This window comes from Zea mays, chromosome 7 (assembly GCF_902167145.1).
Source record: "Zea mays cultivar B73 chromosome 7, Zm-B73-REFERENCE-NAM-5.0, whole genome shotgun sequence".
Taxonomy (NCBI): domain Eukaryota; kingdom Viridiplantae; phylum Streptophyta; class Magnoliopsida; order Poales; family Poaceae; genus Zea; species Zea mays.
Window position 1 is genome coordinate 141,813,094 of NC_050102.1, and position 16,562 is coordinate 141,829,655.

Here is a 16,562-nt window from a genome sequence, read left to right on the forward strand (position 1 = left end):
GTCTTGTTCTTTTTATTGGTTTTATGTTGAATCTTTGGCACCTGTAGAACATATAATCTAGAGCAAACTAATTAGTCCAATTGTTTGTGTTGGACATTCAATCACCAAAATCATTTAGGAAAAGGTTTAAAGCCTATTTCCCTTTCAATCTCCCCCTTTTTGGTGATTGATGCCAACACAAACCAAAGCAAATATATAAGAGAGTAATTGAACTAGTTTGCATAAAATAGGTGCAAAGATTACTTGGAATTAAACCAATATTCATTTCATAAAATGTGCATGGATGCTTTCTTACTTTATTTTATTTAGTGTTTTGAACCACGCTTGCACCACATGTTTTGTTTTTGCAAAATCTTTTTGTAAATCCATTTCAAAGATCTTATGCAAATAGTCAAAGGTAAATGAATAAGAGTTTGTAAAGCATTTTCAAGATTTGAAATTTTCTCCCCCTGTTTCAAATGCTTTTCCTTTGACTAAACAAAACTCCCCCTAAAAGAGATCCACCTCTTAGTGTTCAAGAGGGTTTTGATATATCAATTTTTGAAATACTACTTTCTCCCTCTTTTGAACACAATAGGATACCAAATGATAAAGACTTTTGGAAAGCACTAAGTTTTTGAATTTGGTGGTGGTGGTGCGGTCCTTTTGCTTTGGGCTCATTTCTCCCCCTTTTTGGCATGAATCGCCAAAAACGGAATCATTAGAGCCCTTGAAGTAATTTCTTCCCCTTTGGTCATAGGTAAATGAGTTAAGATTATACCAAAGACGAAATTTGGTCCTTTTGCTTTTGAGCTTTTACTCTCTCCCCCAAGGATGAAGTCCTTTTCTTTGATGCTCATTTTTCCCCCAAGGAATAGAGAGTTGCTTGGAGTGATGGCGAAGTATGATATTCGGAGTGGAAGCCTTTGTTTTCGCCGAAGACTCCATTTCCCTTTCAATCTACGACTTTAGCATGGTAATATACTTGGAAACATATTAGTCGTAGTCACGGTACGGGAATAATTGGATATATGCATTTGTACCAAAATGAAAGAGATATGATCAAGAGATATGTCAATTAAGCATGATCATAGTTCTATACAATATAGATTTCTCCCCCTAAACATGTGCCTTGAGAGGAATACATATTTTGGCCTTAAATGTCAAGGGCACATAATTAGGTTAATAAGAGCAAGTCTATATCATAGAGAAAGTGAAGTGCATTGTGTCATAGTATATGAGTGATGCTCAAGACAGTTTATGCACTTATGAAAGCATGTTGCAAACATTTTAAGCATTTTCCTTTAAAGATTTCAAAGAGACTTAAGGACCATCCACCTTTGGAACAAAGGTAGCTTATCCTCGTTACAAGGTTAAGCTTTAAGCTCTTTGACAATAGAACCACTTCATCTAGTTTTAGCAAAGATGCAATAATGCATGATTGAAATTTTAAGAGGTTAAACTAGGTATGAAGCAGGGATAAATGCATGAACATACCTTCTCTTCCTTTTATACAAGATATGCAAGGAATATAGGAAGATTTAGGTACATGTATGAATAAGATTGAATAGTTTTACCCTTTTGTACCTTTACATAGTGATGCTCTCTTCATTGTGCATTGTCCTTGGTCTCATTGAATTTGCCTAAGACCTGTACTCAAGACAATACATGGAAATATTTTGCACAAGAGAGAGTTCTACAACTAGTGATCCTTTTCCAAGTGAATGTTAGATCAAATTAAATGGATCACAAATTGTATAGAGGCAACAAGAATTCTCCTTTCAACTTAGTGCTTATCAAGAGATAGATGTCGATTGAAATTACTCATTGAAATCAAATTGAAATTGCATGAAGCACTAAGAAGCATAAGTGTTAATTGAAGTTATTCATTGATCAAACAAGCAATAGATGCGATCAAAAGAACAACATAGGCATTAGATCATCAAACACACTTGAGATAGGAGAATCCAGCAGAGATGCTACTATAACAATGAAAGCTACAATCCTTGATAAAAGCGACGTTATTTTAACAAGTTGGATTGATGTGAAGTAGCATACTTTATGAGAAACATTATTCTCATGCAAGAGACTATATGAAATTACTAAGATAAAGCAATAGTCTCAACACAATCAAAATATAGGAATGGACTCCCCCTAAAGATATGCATCAAGTAATTTGAGAATTGATTTCGATGCATTCACTTTTAAAGATATAAAGGGAGACCAATTATACATCTTGATCAAGGCTAATAAAATTTGCAATAAACAACTTAAGCCTTGTATTCTCATAATGAAAAAGATTTAGAATGCTTACAACCACACCATTGATTGTTGTGAAGACCTTATTGTCCAGGTAGATGTTGTTGTCCTTGATGTTCTTTCTTTTTCATTTGAGTGTCCTCCCTTTATATTTGTCTCTTTTACCTTCCAAACTTATTGAAAATACTCAAGAGACATGTTAATAGCGCAAAGGAGTCTATGGTGAAGGATGATTACTTTAGATAATTAGCATACAAGATTCATCATCCACAAGTCACACAGACATGAAGTAACATCCTTAACATTAGTGCATTTCATTTGAGAAAAATGAGTGAGCACCTTTTAAGCATTTTAATAATCATTGGAGATTTTATTTTATCATATTAAAGTTAGTTAATCATCACTTGGAAGCAAATCAATATGATAACATATACATAAATATTGCAAAGGCATTAAATAGATTCTAATGGACATGAGCAATAAGAAAATGATATTTGAATGCACACTTAGTTAATTTTGGTCCAATAGCGAATCTATTCCTCACAAGGGTAGAATATGATAATTTAGATTAAATACCCATTGAGATGGGAACTAAATTTATCCAAGAAGATGAGTTCCCATACCTTTGCTTTTACCTTTCTTCTTTTGGGTGAAGGTCAACCCATGAGGCTTGTGTACTTTCCCTTCTATGCATATTTATGAGTAAGCTCAAGAGATACGTTAGTAACACAAGCACTAGTTTCCATTTAGTAATCATTTTGTCAAAGAATGAAAAGTGAATTACTATTGGCATGGAAACTTTATAATATGAACTAGATTATTCCATGAAGTATGCCTAGTTTTAACTCATAAAACAAGCATGGTTAAATTCTTGAGACTTAAGGGAATAAATCTAATTCATAACATGGAGAGCGATAAATGTAGAAGAATCATATCCAATTTAAGCAATAAAACATACAACATACATTATTGGATTGATTTTCCTTGCCATGATGGATTACGCATTTCCATAGAGAAATTTATCTCTACAAGTGAGACTACTTAAATTACTTAGATAAAAACATTAGTCTCACTTTTCTAGCTATAGAGAGAATTTTTCTTTTTATAAGTGTCCTAAGTATTTGAATTTCTTACATGACACCTTATTCTTTTAAGAACATGAAGTATCTCTCTATATCTAGAACATGGCAATAATAGAATAATTAATGTAAAAACATGCCATGAGAACTTGCAATAATTTAAAGCATGTAGATTGTCATAATATAGAATTTGATAAATACACAATCTACCATATGAGAGGAATTTCTTCAAAGAATGATGACATAATTTTAAAACATCCTTAAGTGCTTTCTATTTCTATGTGACTACACAAGACACATGACAAATTAAGATAATTGCACTTAAGAATATAAATGTTACCATCCCTTGACTTTCCTCCATGTTGTAGGCTTTGATATACCGCACATGATAATTCTTTAATTCCTACAACATCAATATCTTCCCCGAGATGATATGGGTTTTGAATAACATGTTGAAATAACCTTGGGTCAATCTTGAATATGTAGATTATTTGAAGATTGATATCTTGAGTTGATAAGAATTGAATTAACTCCCTCAAGCACCCCAAAGGTTCATACCATCTCCTTCTCCTACAAATCTTGTCAAGCACATTTTGGTACCCATCGCTTGATGGGTCCATTAAGGTTAGTAAACAAAGATCTAGGAACCCAAGTGTCCTTTGTGCTAGCGCTTGGTAAACTCGTTACCTTTCTAGCACAAGTTGTAATCTTGGGTTGCCTAGTTATATATGAATCAAATGACAAGTTAGGAGTGGGATTTTTACCAATGGGACAATCTTTGCATTGATGTCCCTTCTTTCGGCATGTGTAGCATAGGCGTTTTCCAAGTTTTGAAGATTTCTTCTTTCCTTGTTTGTTGCTTGCTACATGGTTAGTAAAAATTTTCTTTTCTAACCCTATGCCTCTTTGTTTTAAATGGGGACAAGATCTAAGTAAGTGTCCCTTCTTGGAGCATTTAAAACAAAGTCTATCATCCTTGTCAATAATCAAGCCATTAATATAGGGACATGACCTAATCAAGTGCCCCACTTCAAAGCATTCACTACACCTCTTAATGTGAAGTGTGGCTTGATCATTACCTTGGATGTTACCTTTTGTGGAGGCGTGGTTGAGGCTTTTGGAGGAGGTGTTGAATTTCATCTTTTGTTTCCTCCTTATGGCAATCCTCAAATTCTTGACATTTTCTTCAAGGGATGTAGTGCATGCCGCGGTTTTTCCTGTCTCAAGCTTCTTCACCATGTGATCACGGTTATCTTGAGAAGGTTGGGCAATGCATTTCCCTTTTAGTTGTGTCAAGCTCTTCTTTAGCCTCTCATTTTCTTCTTTGAGCTTTTGATATGAATCATCATTTGTTCCTGCAAATTCTGGCTCAAAGGAAGATTTGCTTGTTGACAAACAACAAGCATTAGCACATGGTAATATAGTATCAATTTGAATACATGTGCATGAGTGAGGTTGTTGGGATTTTAAATTTTCTATCACAACCTCATGAGCAATGTTTAATATGATATGATCATCTCTAAGATTTTCATGAGAGCATAGGAGCATATCATATTTTTCTTGAAAAGCTAGATTTTCAATTTTTAGCTTTTCCACTTGGTCCTTAAGCAAGGTATTCCTATTTACTAATTGAGCGATACAATGTGAAGCGTTATTTTGCTCAATTGAAATAGTTTCATACCTTTGGACCAAATCAACATGAGAGCACTTTAGCTCCTCATGTTCTTTAGTCAACTCGTCAAAGTGTTGCATCTTTATGGAGAGAATATCTTCTAGCCTTTGACGAGCTTCGCTTTGCTCTCTCGCTCTTTCTAGAAGTTTGAGCATGACCGCCTTATCTTCTTGGCTTAGGCGAGCGTAGAGATGCACAATGCTTCTTTCTTCCTCCTCATCCTCATTTGTGCTTCCGCTATCATTTTCATTAGCCACACAACACATGTGGGAATCGAAATGGGAAGACAAACCTTTTGGAGAGGTGGATTCATCGTTTGGTCTCCATCGTTCATTTTCTCCTTCTTCCTTGCAAGGGTTAGTATCACAAAAACTAAAGGAAGTAGAGGCATCAAATGAACTATTATGTTTGGACTCATCAAACTTGATTTTAATTCTAGTCCAAATATCATGCGCATCGGGAATGGATTCGTTATAGTTTGATATGAAGGCACGATAATCTTCTTTGCTAAGAGAATTGTTTAAGATGTCAAAAGCTAGATAGTTTAAGCGATAACATCTTTGATCCTCCTCGGAATTAATTTTTCCATTAAAACTAGAGGGAAAAATACTCTTGTCAATAATTTGTTCTAATTGAGGATGTATGGTTCTAAAGGCATTTATCACACTAGTAGACCATGAATCATAATTAGAACAATCATCACATAATATCTCAAGAGTTACCTCCTTTTGAGTTGCGTTCGTTGGAGGAGTCTTCTTGTTCTTTTGGGATCTTCTACGAGCCATCACTTCGAGTTGTTAGACTCAAGATGAAGTGCCTAGCTCTGATACCAATTGAAAGTCGCCTAGAGGGGGGGGGGGTGAATAGGCGGAACCTGAGAATTAAAACTTTATCCCCCAACTAGATCCCTTGATTAGTGGTTAGAACAAGATATACAAATATCGGAGTATAAAAAAAACTAAGTTCTTGCTTAGTAAAGAGTATAGCGTTCAAATAATGCGGAAGTGATAAATCAATACAACTAATAATTTATGATAACAAAGCAAGAAGGCTTAGATGAAAAAGAGCACTAACTCAAGTTCTTTTCTTGCGGAGTGTTGCTTCACTTAAATGAGATTTTAACTTGAAGCAACACCAAATGATATGAGCAAAGAATAGTGCAAGAGAACTTAGAGTAAGGGAAAGCAAACAAATCACAAGCAAAAGCACAATGAACACGGGTGATTTGTTTTACCGAGGTTCGGCCCTCGAAGGCCTAGTCCCCGTTGAGGAGTCCACTTAAGGACGGGTCTTTTTCAACCCTTTCCCTCTCTCCCGATCACACAAGGATCGGCGAGCTCTTCTTCTTCTCAAGGATCACTCTCGATCCCACAAGGACCACCACAATCTTTGGTGTCTCTTGCTAGCTTTTACAAGCCTCCAACACTTTGGAGGAAGATCGAATGGGAGTCAAAAACTCCACGCGCAAATGAACACAAAGATGTAGAACACACTATCTCTCAATGAATCTCACAAGGCGCTAGGGCTAAACTCAATTGAGTAGCTCTCAATTGCTTGCTCTCTCTTTTGTGGCACTTGTATTGGTTGTAGTGGACTAAATCTTGTGTATAGGATGGATCAATGAATATAGGTGGTTGGGAGGGCTTGAGTATGTCAACTAGATGACTTGGAATGTTGCTTGGACTCCCACACCTTGAAGTGGCCGGTTGGGGTGGTATTTATAGCCACCATCCAAAAACTAGCCGTTGATGAAGTCTGCTGGTGATGGGCGCACCGGACAGTCCGGTGCACACCGGACATGTCCGGTGCCCCTGCCACGTCACCCTATCCGTTGGGGATGGAGCTGGTCGACCGTTGGAGGCTTTTGTCCTCATGTGGCACCGGACAGTCCGGTGCACACCGGACAGTCCGGTGCCTCTCTGATCCTCTGCTCTGACTTCTGCCGCGTGTACTGTTCAGCACTGTATACCGTCAGAGTCGACCGTTGGCGCGAAGATGACCGTTGCTCCGCTAGCACACCGGACAGTCCGGTGCACACCGGACAGTCCGGTGAATTTTAGCGGAGCAGTCTTCGTGAAATCCCGAGGCTGCCGAGTTCCTGAGGCCGCGTTTCGTTGGAGCACCGGACACTGTCCGGTGTACACCGGACAGTCCGGTGAATTATAGCGCGCCGTCTTCCGAGAATTCCCGAGAATGAAGAGTTGGAGTCAGCGTTCCCTGGTGCACCGGACAGGTACTGTTCACTGTCCGGTGGCACACCGGACAGTCCGGTGCGCCAGACCAGGGGTGCCCTCGGTTGCCCCTTTGCTCCTTTATTTTGACTCTTGTCTTGTTCTTTTTATTGGTTTTATGTTGAATCTTTGGCACCTGTAGAACATATAATCTAGAGCAAACTAATTAGTCCAATTGTTTGTGTTGGACATTCAATCACCAAAATCATTTAGGAAAAGGTTTAAAGCCTATTTCCCTTTCACCCGGGTTGGTCGGATTCCGTGGAGGCGAGATTGGGGGCGAGGATGGTCGGGAAGAGCGGGAATGGCGGGTTGCTCGGCCTTCCACGACGAGGTCGGGACGCGAATGGGGACTGAGGAGGGGGCGGTGATTTTCGCGAGAATGACGGGATTGACGAGGTAGTGTGGCGGAGCCGTGGTGAAGGTGCTGCCGTCGTTGTCGCCGGTGTTAGCTCTTCCAGGCGTAGATCAGCAGCGAGAAGCCATCGTCGCGCTGCATCTCGGCCACCACGAGGCTGACCCAGTCCATCACCGTGGAGCCACTGGCCCACGACTCCGTGGAGGATGCGAGAGAGCGGACAGCAGAGAGTGGGGGCGCGAGAGAGGAGAACGGGGGTGGGGGCGGCGGACAACAGAGAGCGGGGGCGAGCGCGGAGGGAGCGCCATGGATGGAATGCTGGGGGAGGCGCGGTGGGGGCGCGACGGTTTCGCGCCATGGATGGAAGTACTCTCGGATCTGGCGCGGTGGGGGAGCGGCTGCCATGGAAGGACTCTCGGATCTGGCGCGGAGGAATGCGCGACCCGGCGCCATGGATGGAATGTGTGCGGTGGGGGAGGCGATTGAGATTGGGATACGCGCAACGGCAGAACCGTACACCAAAAATTGTGGACGCCTACACTAGCTTCTTAAGTAGTAGTATATATATATATATATATATATATATATATATATATATATATATATATATATATATATATATAACATAGGATAAATTTTGTTTTAATAAAGCACAAAATATATGTTTTCTATTAATTAAGTATGTGTGAATATAAAGCCAACAACTAAGGTTCAAACACTCACTTATATATAATTTCACCTTATTTTTTTTACATAAACTCTCCTATTATAGTAGTAGAGAAGAGACTATAGGAGTGCAGGTTAATTCTAAAGAAATATAGGGTTTTTTTGAAAAATATTGACGCGGTACGACCGTTGAAACTGATGCTTTAATATAGTAGAGATAGAGATTTTATATATGAGCACATATTTCATCGAATATTTTTTTGTGGGGGCAGGGGGCGCATATTGCTTTAAAGCCCTATTTTGTGGGATTTCAGTTGCTCTGTCGTCTTGACTATATTGCCATTACAACGGGAGTAAAAAAGATCCCCAAAAAACTACTTTCAGCAGGTCCCATTATCGAGAGTTTATATTGGTGTAGGTAAAGACAGTTGTTTTGGCTACAACAACACTATAGTGCAAAATAGTATGTATGTGGCAGATTTAATGTTGGCTCCAACAATAAACGCTAAAGCTTTGGTATACTAAATATAAGTGAGATTTGTTCTCCTATATCTAGCATTCTCTATATAGCATCATCTAAATACAAAGGACTATCCTCGGTCCTCTATATATATAGATTTTTTTTCATTCTCTCTATCCATTTTAATACTTTAAGCAATACATTAAAAAAAAATATTATATATATAATATTTGAGAGTAGGAAAATACATACGTACAAAAATGTAGAGCAAAACATATCTATCATATATGTGTTTATATAGAGAGAACATGATATATATATAACGTGACGGGAGAGAAATAATATATGAAGAGACAATCTTTTAAAGAGGACTATAAAAGAGGAATGTAGAAAATTGATAGAGAAGACAATGTTGGAGACAGTACAAGGCTCTATGACCTAGGGCGGTTGCTTAGGCTTGCTATTAGAGATGGGAACGAGCACATACCCGATAGGTATTGCCATCTCATACTCGTGCCCACGAATAAAACTTATACCTGCAACTGGGTATAAAACCATACCCATACCCATACTCGTGCGGGTAACGGGTACCCGCGGGTTGCCAATGTCGGACATTTCATATTGTATAATTTATGACTAGACACGTATAATTATAATTATTTAATAGATTAAACATGGAATAAGACAAAAGATAAACAATTTATGTATGAAATAACTTGAATTTCAAACTCCATAGTTCACTAGAATATCACAATCACAAGTTTATTGCCTAACCATAAACTAGCGGATCATGATTTAAGAGGCACACAATATAACTGAGTCGAGCATATTTTCCCATGGGTTTATGGGTTTGAGTGACATAAGAACGTACACGTACCCGCAAACCCGACATGTATAACTTTGTTTCCATGAATAAACACATGGGTAAGAAAATTAACCCGTACCCTAAGAGCTAGTTTGGTAACCCTATTTTTTCAAGGTGTTTTTATTTTTCCAAGAAATTAGTTCATTTTCCCTTGAAAAAATGAGAATTCTTGGGAAAAATGGTGTTGCCAAACTAACCATAATAGTAAAAACCCGTCGGGTTTTGGATAATGGGTACTCATTGCCATATCTACTTGCTACCATTGAGGCAATGCCATAGCAAACCTTAGAGCAAGTTTAATAATAGAGCCTATTATGGGCTCTAATTTCTTGTGATGTCGTCTAGAGCCAACAATAAAAACAATCATATAATAAAACTGACTATAAGGTCGGCTGTTACATTATTCTCTTGTCTCTTCCTCTTTCTTTCTTTTGTCATGGAGCACGTGTAGCAACCGACTCTTGCATGAGAATCCACTTTCTATACTTTTTGATGTATCTCTCTTGCACACAAGTAAAAATGACATGTAAGCAGGCTTAAAGCCCATTATTATACTTGCTCTTAGAACTCGAGCCAAACAATTATATTGCTCGCTGTATGCCTTAATACATGTATCAGATTGGATTTGCTGGACAAATTCTGTATGGTTGTATGGTTTTATCATATTTAAATTTGCTGGACAAATATGTTATCGTATTTAAATTTGTTGGATTTAAATATATTGTATGTGTAGTGGGTAACGGATGTGGATACTGTTTTTTATTCGTAGCGGGTAGCGGGTACGGGTTCGGATATAAGTCGCGGATATGGATGTCCAGAGACACTATCCATGAATAGTTTATCCGTTGCCATCCCTAGCAACAAATATTCGAAAATGGAGGTAGTACTACCTAGACTTAGACTTGTCTCGGCTTTGAAAAAAAAATCCATTGCTCTCTGCCACTGAATAGCAAGTTGCACATGTTTTTTATTGAGTTGTATGCACATCCAAAAGCCAACACTATTAGGGGATATGGGCATTACACACTTATATATGCTTCTATTAACACTTTCTGTTTATGGAACAGTCTCTCTCTTCCAATCTACTAGATCATTGGCGCCTCTCTCTGAATCTGATAGGCGCATATGCATGGGCAACCCGGTGATGACAGTGCTAAGAATTCGTCTGGGTCGATCAAAAGTTTTGACAGAAGTTTATTTGCGCAGAGAGAGATGGGATTTCTGTTTGTTTTGGCAGTGGCTCGCATGATCGCATCCGATGGGCAGAAGCAGAAACGGAATGGGTCTGGCCACTTACCCACCAAACTGCCTAGCTCAGTTCTGCAAACTAAACCGGATGCAGATGCAGTCCTGCCCTGCCTACCTCCTCCTCACTGGATGGAAATCGGGGGGTGCCTAGAAAACCCGTAACCTTCCTTCCTTTCCCGCTTGCTCCAAATAGAGAAAGGCTCAGCTCGCCTTTTGTTCGTCCCACTGCTTGTTTGGGGGGGTTTTCCCCCCCGGAGGGGTGGTGAGGCGATCGGCATGAGCTGCACGAGTTCTATAGGGTGGATATGGGGGTTAGTAGCTTCGGATAATGATGATATGATCCTGTTCTTCAATAGTGTATTTTGGGCTTGCATGTAGCATCTCAATGGCTATCTATGTTTTTTTTTCTTTTTCGTTTTTTGAAATGAGGCCACATGTCTTGACACTAACCATTTCATTAGCGTGTGTACTAGAATCCTATTAAGAAAACAATTTACAGAAGAAGAAGAAGAAAAAAAACAGATTCACACCCGAAGCTTCAGCTATAGCAATTACACCTAGAAATTAACTACGCCAAAAACAGACACCATATATATAACTCTATATATACAAGAGGCTAAATTCAAACTCTAGTGCAGTGGCCTATCTAAAAAAATAAAAGCTCTAGAGGGCGCCAGTATAGCTAGTAGTGCTAATAATATACTAGTAGATACATGAACAGATAGCGACCAATGAGGCGATCAATCATGCAACTAGCTTATCCTATAAGAAAGAACCCCCCGTCCTGAGTTGAATAAAGAAGCAGGCAAAGCCGGACTTGGCGTTTGCCGCATTTGGGCAGCAGATGCAGATGGCCGCGTACGCACGCGAAATTGGGTCGAATGAATGAGCGCGTTCCGCGATCGTCAAACCCCGGCCCGTGCCGTGCCCCTTCTTTGCATTGCAGCAGAATTCAGTGCCCTGTCGAGATCCTGGACACACCCGGATTTTGGAAATGTATACAGAAAAAGTACATCTTCTGAAACATATGCACATCTTCTGAATATAAATAAACAAGTACACGGAAAAAAATGCTAGCTGGATCAGCAAATGTAGATGCAGGACGTACTCCAGGAAACGGAATGGAACGCGGGGAAACGCATGCGACGCGACGTCGGCCACGGCCCACGGCGGGGTTGTTTATTCCGCCGGCTACCTCACTCGCCCGTGGTTTTCATGGTCTTTAGCCGTATACGAACGCCGTTTTTAATTATATGTACGCATATTTTTAAGCAAAATAAATAAAAACAGAAAACAGGCTCAGACCGCTCTGCGTTAGATTATTGCACCGCCGACACGGACGCCCATGCTTCTCGATCTGTAGCGAATGCGGCAGCTCCTGTTAGTGGGTGTTTGGTTTTTAGGGACTAATGTTTAGTCCCTTCATTTTATTCCTTTTTAGTGTATAAATTGCTAAATATATAAACTAAAATAAAGTTTTAGTTTCTATATTTGACAATTTTAGAACTAAAATAGAATAAAATTTAGGGACTAAACATTAGTCCCTAGAAACCAAACACCCCCTTAGTTTCCTCTTTGATCTATATAAAAAACGCGGGTAGAAAAACTTATCGTTTTCGATTAAAGCCGGTTATTTTAACTACTAATCTATATAGACGAAAATAAATATTGCAGTAGAAACTGATATCGAAGACGACGAGTTCCGGCGATACACGTCAACGTTGGCTCGTTCGTGCTTGCCACAAAAAAAAAACTTTCGCAAATGGCTTATTGGTCCCCTTCCCAATGTAGAATCTCGTGACAAAACGTAACTACTCATCTGTAGATTAGTCTTTATGGAGTGAGTTCTACTTCTATTTACAGGGCCGTTCTATAACAAATCAATAACCGAACCCACTACGATAAAAATAACAAGATAAGTTGAAAATAAAAAGATATATATATATACTTCATAAAGATACAGTGTGGAGTAAACGGCTGGAGGACGCATCGTAAACTAACATAACACAGCCTCGATGCTGCTGCAGCCACATGCGCCGTATCTTGACACTGCATGCTACCGGTGGCTAACTGCAGGACGATGCTATTCTAATCGTTCATCACAGCCGCACAGCTTCATTGCAGCTCTACGGAAGAACGCACCGCGTAGCTACGTACGTGCTGTTTTTTTTTCTCACACCAGCTTGTAGGAATATAGTACCACAGGTAGGTAGGTCTAGGCGCCTCTTGTGAATCTTGCTCGTACAAAACCATGTACTTGTTTAATCAAGCTCTAGAGGGGCAAAAAGTCTTGGGGTTAGGTGAATTTGCATGCCAATCATTTCGATGCTTTCGGTTGTAAAAAGATCTCCCGTCCCGTCTCTCTCTCTGTCCGCAGGGCGCAGGCCATGCGACTACGACTGCGGCTCCTTGCTTATAAACAAATGGCTTCAGTGTAAACATCGGCTACCTGTCCAGTGCAGTGCCACGAGGCTACTGTCCAAACGGTGAGTTTTTTTTTTAGAGCTTTGAATATCTAGACTTAGACCGTGTTTTCCCCGCGTTCATCTGGTCAGGTTCAGCTTCGCAATCGTCTTTTGGTTCGGTGGCTGTCGGATCTGAGCTAATGCAGCACTACTGAGGTCTGGTCCGGTGAATGGATCTCGCACGATATACATTTCCTCTTCCAAACAGTTTCTATGTACTACATATAAAACGGAACAGTTTCATCTCGCGTCCCTCTCTCCGAAATCACGCAGCCGTCTCTGACTCTTGAGGAGCATGGAGTCGGTGACTGACGCACTATGGCCATGGCCTACTCTAGCACGTAAGCTAAGAGCACTTCTATATTTCAGATGCCTGTTTTTTTTTTTCGTTCTTGTTTGAGCACCATATAATTTTGCCATTGTTTGATATAGGGACCCAAAAAAAATGCAATTGTCTCCCATTCCTTTTAAATTTAAATAGTTATACTAATAGTTTGTTTGAACTCATCAGGGGTCGCCCAATCCGACCACGCCAATTCTGCACGAACTCCCAGCGAATTCACCAGCGATATGTCAGGTGACAATTGACGGTCTCGGTTCAGCATTTCAGCAGCAAAAACTAGCTCACCTGAGCAGCAAAGGTTCAAATTCTAAATGCTAATAGCATCTCCAACAACAACAGCTCCTGAAAATATATCTCCCAACAAACAATTATTGGAACATCCTTAAACATCTTTGCTCCTTAAGAAAAAAGATTATACTCTGACAGACCCCTTTAATTTCCTAAAAAAATTGTACTCCAACGCCGACCTGCTCTGCATCATCCGCACCATTGTCGCCAACCGCTGCAGGTTGCCGTGCTTCTCCCTCAACTCCCCCGTGTCGTGAGCAGACTCAGCGGAGGAGGTTCTTTTCGCGTGCGGAAGGATTCATAGAAGTGATAGGAATCCGTTGGATGAGAGTTTTCTCATTTTTTCCAAAAATTAAGGATTAGAATTGGTATTATTGGAGATGCTCTAAGAGACAGATCCAAGCACAGGGTGAGACCAGTCTCCAGCAACGACTTACAGTTACAACAGGGTGAGACCAGTCTCCAGCAGCGACTTGCAGTTAGAACGATCGTAAGTTTTGAAGTATGGCTATAAACAGCAGATCGTACATATGACCATGTCAAACACAGTTTTGTATTGTAAATGATATCGTTTTCCTAGTAGAGTTTGAAACAAGATGGAGATGAGTAAGTTGTTAGAGATAGCCTAAGAACCCAGGCAGTGGACACCACTTGCAGCAAGAAGAGAATTTGACACGTGCAAAACAGACTGCAAGCAGTGGCTGCTGGGCGCCAACAAAAACACAGATTAACATTAACCAATGCAGACATTTTTTTTATATCAAAACTGCTGTATTTGAGATGGTAAAAGATAATAACAGTGCCACAGTTAAGTTGCTACTGATAGCAAGTGGGTTCACAGTACTCAGAATCATGAAGCAAAAAGAAATGATAACTGAATCATCATACACAGCAAGTCCTCTAAAGCCGCACCATTCCAAAACTACTGCTAGAAACAGTTTACTCATCTTCCTGGCTGCGGAGACGGGCAAGCTTATTGGTGACCACAATGTCAAGCTGAGCAGCTCGCTCCACGATTTCCTTGCGCTTCTTAGTGGACACGTTGTGTGCGATTTCAGCGCAGTATGTCCTGTTGCGAAGGAATACAAATATTAGTAAACAATTGATGGTTTTGATACAAAAGGGGGCGCTCCTGAAATAGGCAAGTTTACTGAAGAACCCCCACCCCCCCCCCCACCCCCCCCCCCACAAAAAAATGCATACCTGTTGTGCATCATAAGCAACTCCAGCTCAGAAACATTGTGCACGACAAACTTCTTAAACTTGTTGGGGAGGTAGTGCCTGGTCTTCTTGTCAGAGCCATATCCAATGTTAGGCATCAAGGTGCATCCCTTGAACTTCCGCCTGACACGGGAGTCGATACCCTTGGGCCTGCGCCAGCTTGGCTGCAGAAAACAGCATTGGTAAAATTAGCTTAAAATTAATAGGAATGTTTATGCTAGATGACATAAATATAGGGACCCAACGAATTAGAAAGTTGCACACATCTTTTTATAGGATGTCTACTTATTGCTGGACCTACAAGTCATATTCAAGACTCATTCATGGCCCTCCACAGAAAAAAAACTCTAGCAGGTTTAGGCAGGATATGACACATTTCAAATTCACCCAGTTACAAACATGACCAGAAGTAACGGCAATTAGCTACACTGGTACAGTATTGTGCATGACGCATTTCTGATTCACCCAGTAGCAAACTGGGTCAGAAGTAATGAGCATTTGCTACACTGCACAGTATTGTTTTTGATTTATCACAGCTACATAATAAGTGGAATTATAGCGGTGAAAACTATCAACTTCCACAAACGAGGGATTTGGTCACTTTCAAGTTTTAACAATTGCTTGGCCACAAACTGTTGCATCAACCAAAGGACGCATCCTAAAATGAGGAAAGCTTTTATACTAATCCAGCACTTCAGAAGCTAAGCTTACACTTCGGGCGGTTGGAGCAAGATTCTAAATCGAACGCAAGCCAGCAAGCTGTCACTAGCATCTTCCAAACTGAAACGGATCCAAGTTATTCAAATTGGTGCACATGTGACAGTTGTTCAGGTGGACCTAAAACAAGGTTAACTAGCAGCCGGCAGATGGACCAACGATGAGCGCAAATGTTTCTTTAGCACGCAGAATGAGAGCTTCAAGGGATCGTGTGGTACCTTGAGGCACTTGTAGCGGTCGAGGTGGGGCCTCTTGAACTGCTTGACCCGCTTCTTCACGATCTTCTGAGTCAACAGCGGCACCGCCATCTGCGGATACACAGTGGTGGCGAAGGGGGGAATTTCAGTTCTGGATGTGTACCACACCAACCAACCAAACAGTGGTAGCGGTGGGGATGGAGAGTGCGGTGGGGATGGAGAGTGCGGTGAGAGGTGGCCGTACCTTCAAGCGCCCAGAGCGGTTTGCGGCGAAGAAGGGAGGTCGCGCGGTGGCGGTGCGGCGGCGGCTGGTGGGCGGGCGGGCGGGCCGGCGCTCAGTTGCCTGCGGGACAGGAGCGGGTCTTTTATCCCTGAACCCTAGACAAGCAGTTCACCGTGGGCGCGTGGTCGTTTATGGGCTCTATCCACCTTAAACACAGTGAAAGACAACAAAGCGTGTATAGACCAATAGGCCTCTTACTAATCCAATCCAGCCCAGAAGTCCAGTTCTTGT

General features: G+C 40.7%; 1 protein-coding gene and 1 long non-coding RNA gene across 3 annotated transcripts; one reads left to right on the forward strand and one right to left on the reverse strand.

Moving 5' to 3' along the window:
* The first annotated feature begins 13,262 nt into the window (after positions 1-13,262).
* Positions 13,263-14,334, forward strand: LOC103632987 (uncharacterized). 2 transcript variants are annotated; one of them, XR_002263412.2, is made up of 4 exons: positions 13,263-13,438; positions 13,556-13,623; positions 13,794-13,923; positions 14,134-14,334. It is a non-coding gene; the product is annotated as an uncharacterized lncRNA (long non-coding RNA). The 2 variants fall into 2 exon arrangements; XR_556256.3 differs by having other exon boundaries at positions 13,794-14,334.
* A 314-nt stretch (positions 14,335-14,648) lies between these two features.
* Positions 14,649-16,464, reverse strand: LOC100282508 (60S ribosomal protein L32). Its single transcript, NM_001155417.2, has 4 exons — positions 16,293-16,464; positions 16,070-16,159; positions 15,117-15,298; positions 14,649-14,982 (listed from the first exon to the last, which is right to left on the reverse strand). Exons 2-4 carry the CDS (start codon positions 16,157-16,159, stop codon positions 14,853-14,855), a joined length of 402 nt encoding a protein of 133 aa, NP_001148889.1. The 5' UTR covers positions 16,293-16,464; the 3' UTR covers positions 14,649-14,852.
* Positions 16,465-16,562: the final 98 nt, after the last annotated feature.

What these genes read in the sequence shown, in the direction of transcription:
- LOC100282508 (NM_001155417.2), bottom strand. Translation starts at nt 16,159, where the DNA reads ATGGCGGTGCCGCTGTTGACTCAGAAGATCGTGAAGAAGCGGGTCAAG. An exon ending in ACCGCTACAAGTGCCTCAAG is followed by an intron (nt 15,299 to 16,069) that starts GTACCACACGAT and finishes TGTTTTCTGCAG; the next exon opens with CCAAGCTGGCGCAGGCCCAA. An exon ending in TTGCTTATGATGCACAACAG is followed by an intron (nt 14,983 to 15,116) that starts GTATGCATTTTT and finishes CCTTCGCAACAG; the next exon opens with GACATACTGCGCTGAAATCG.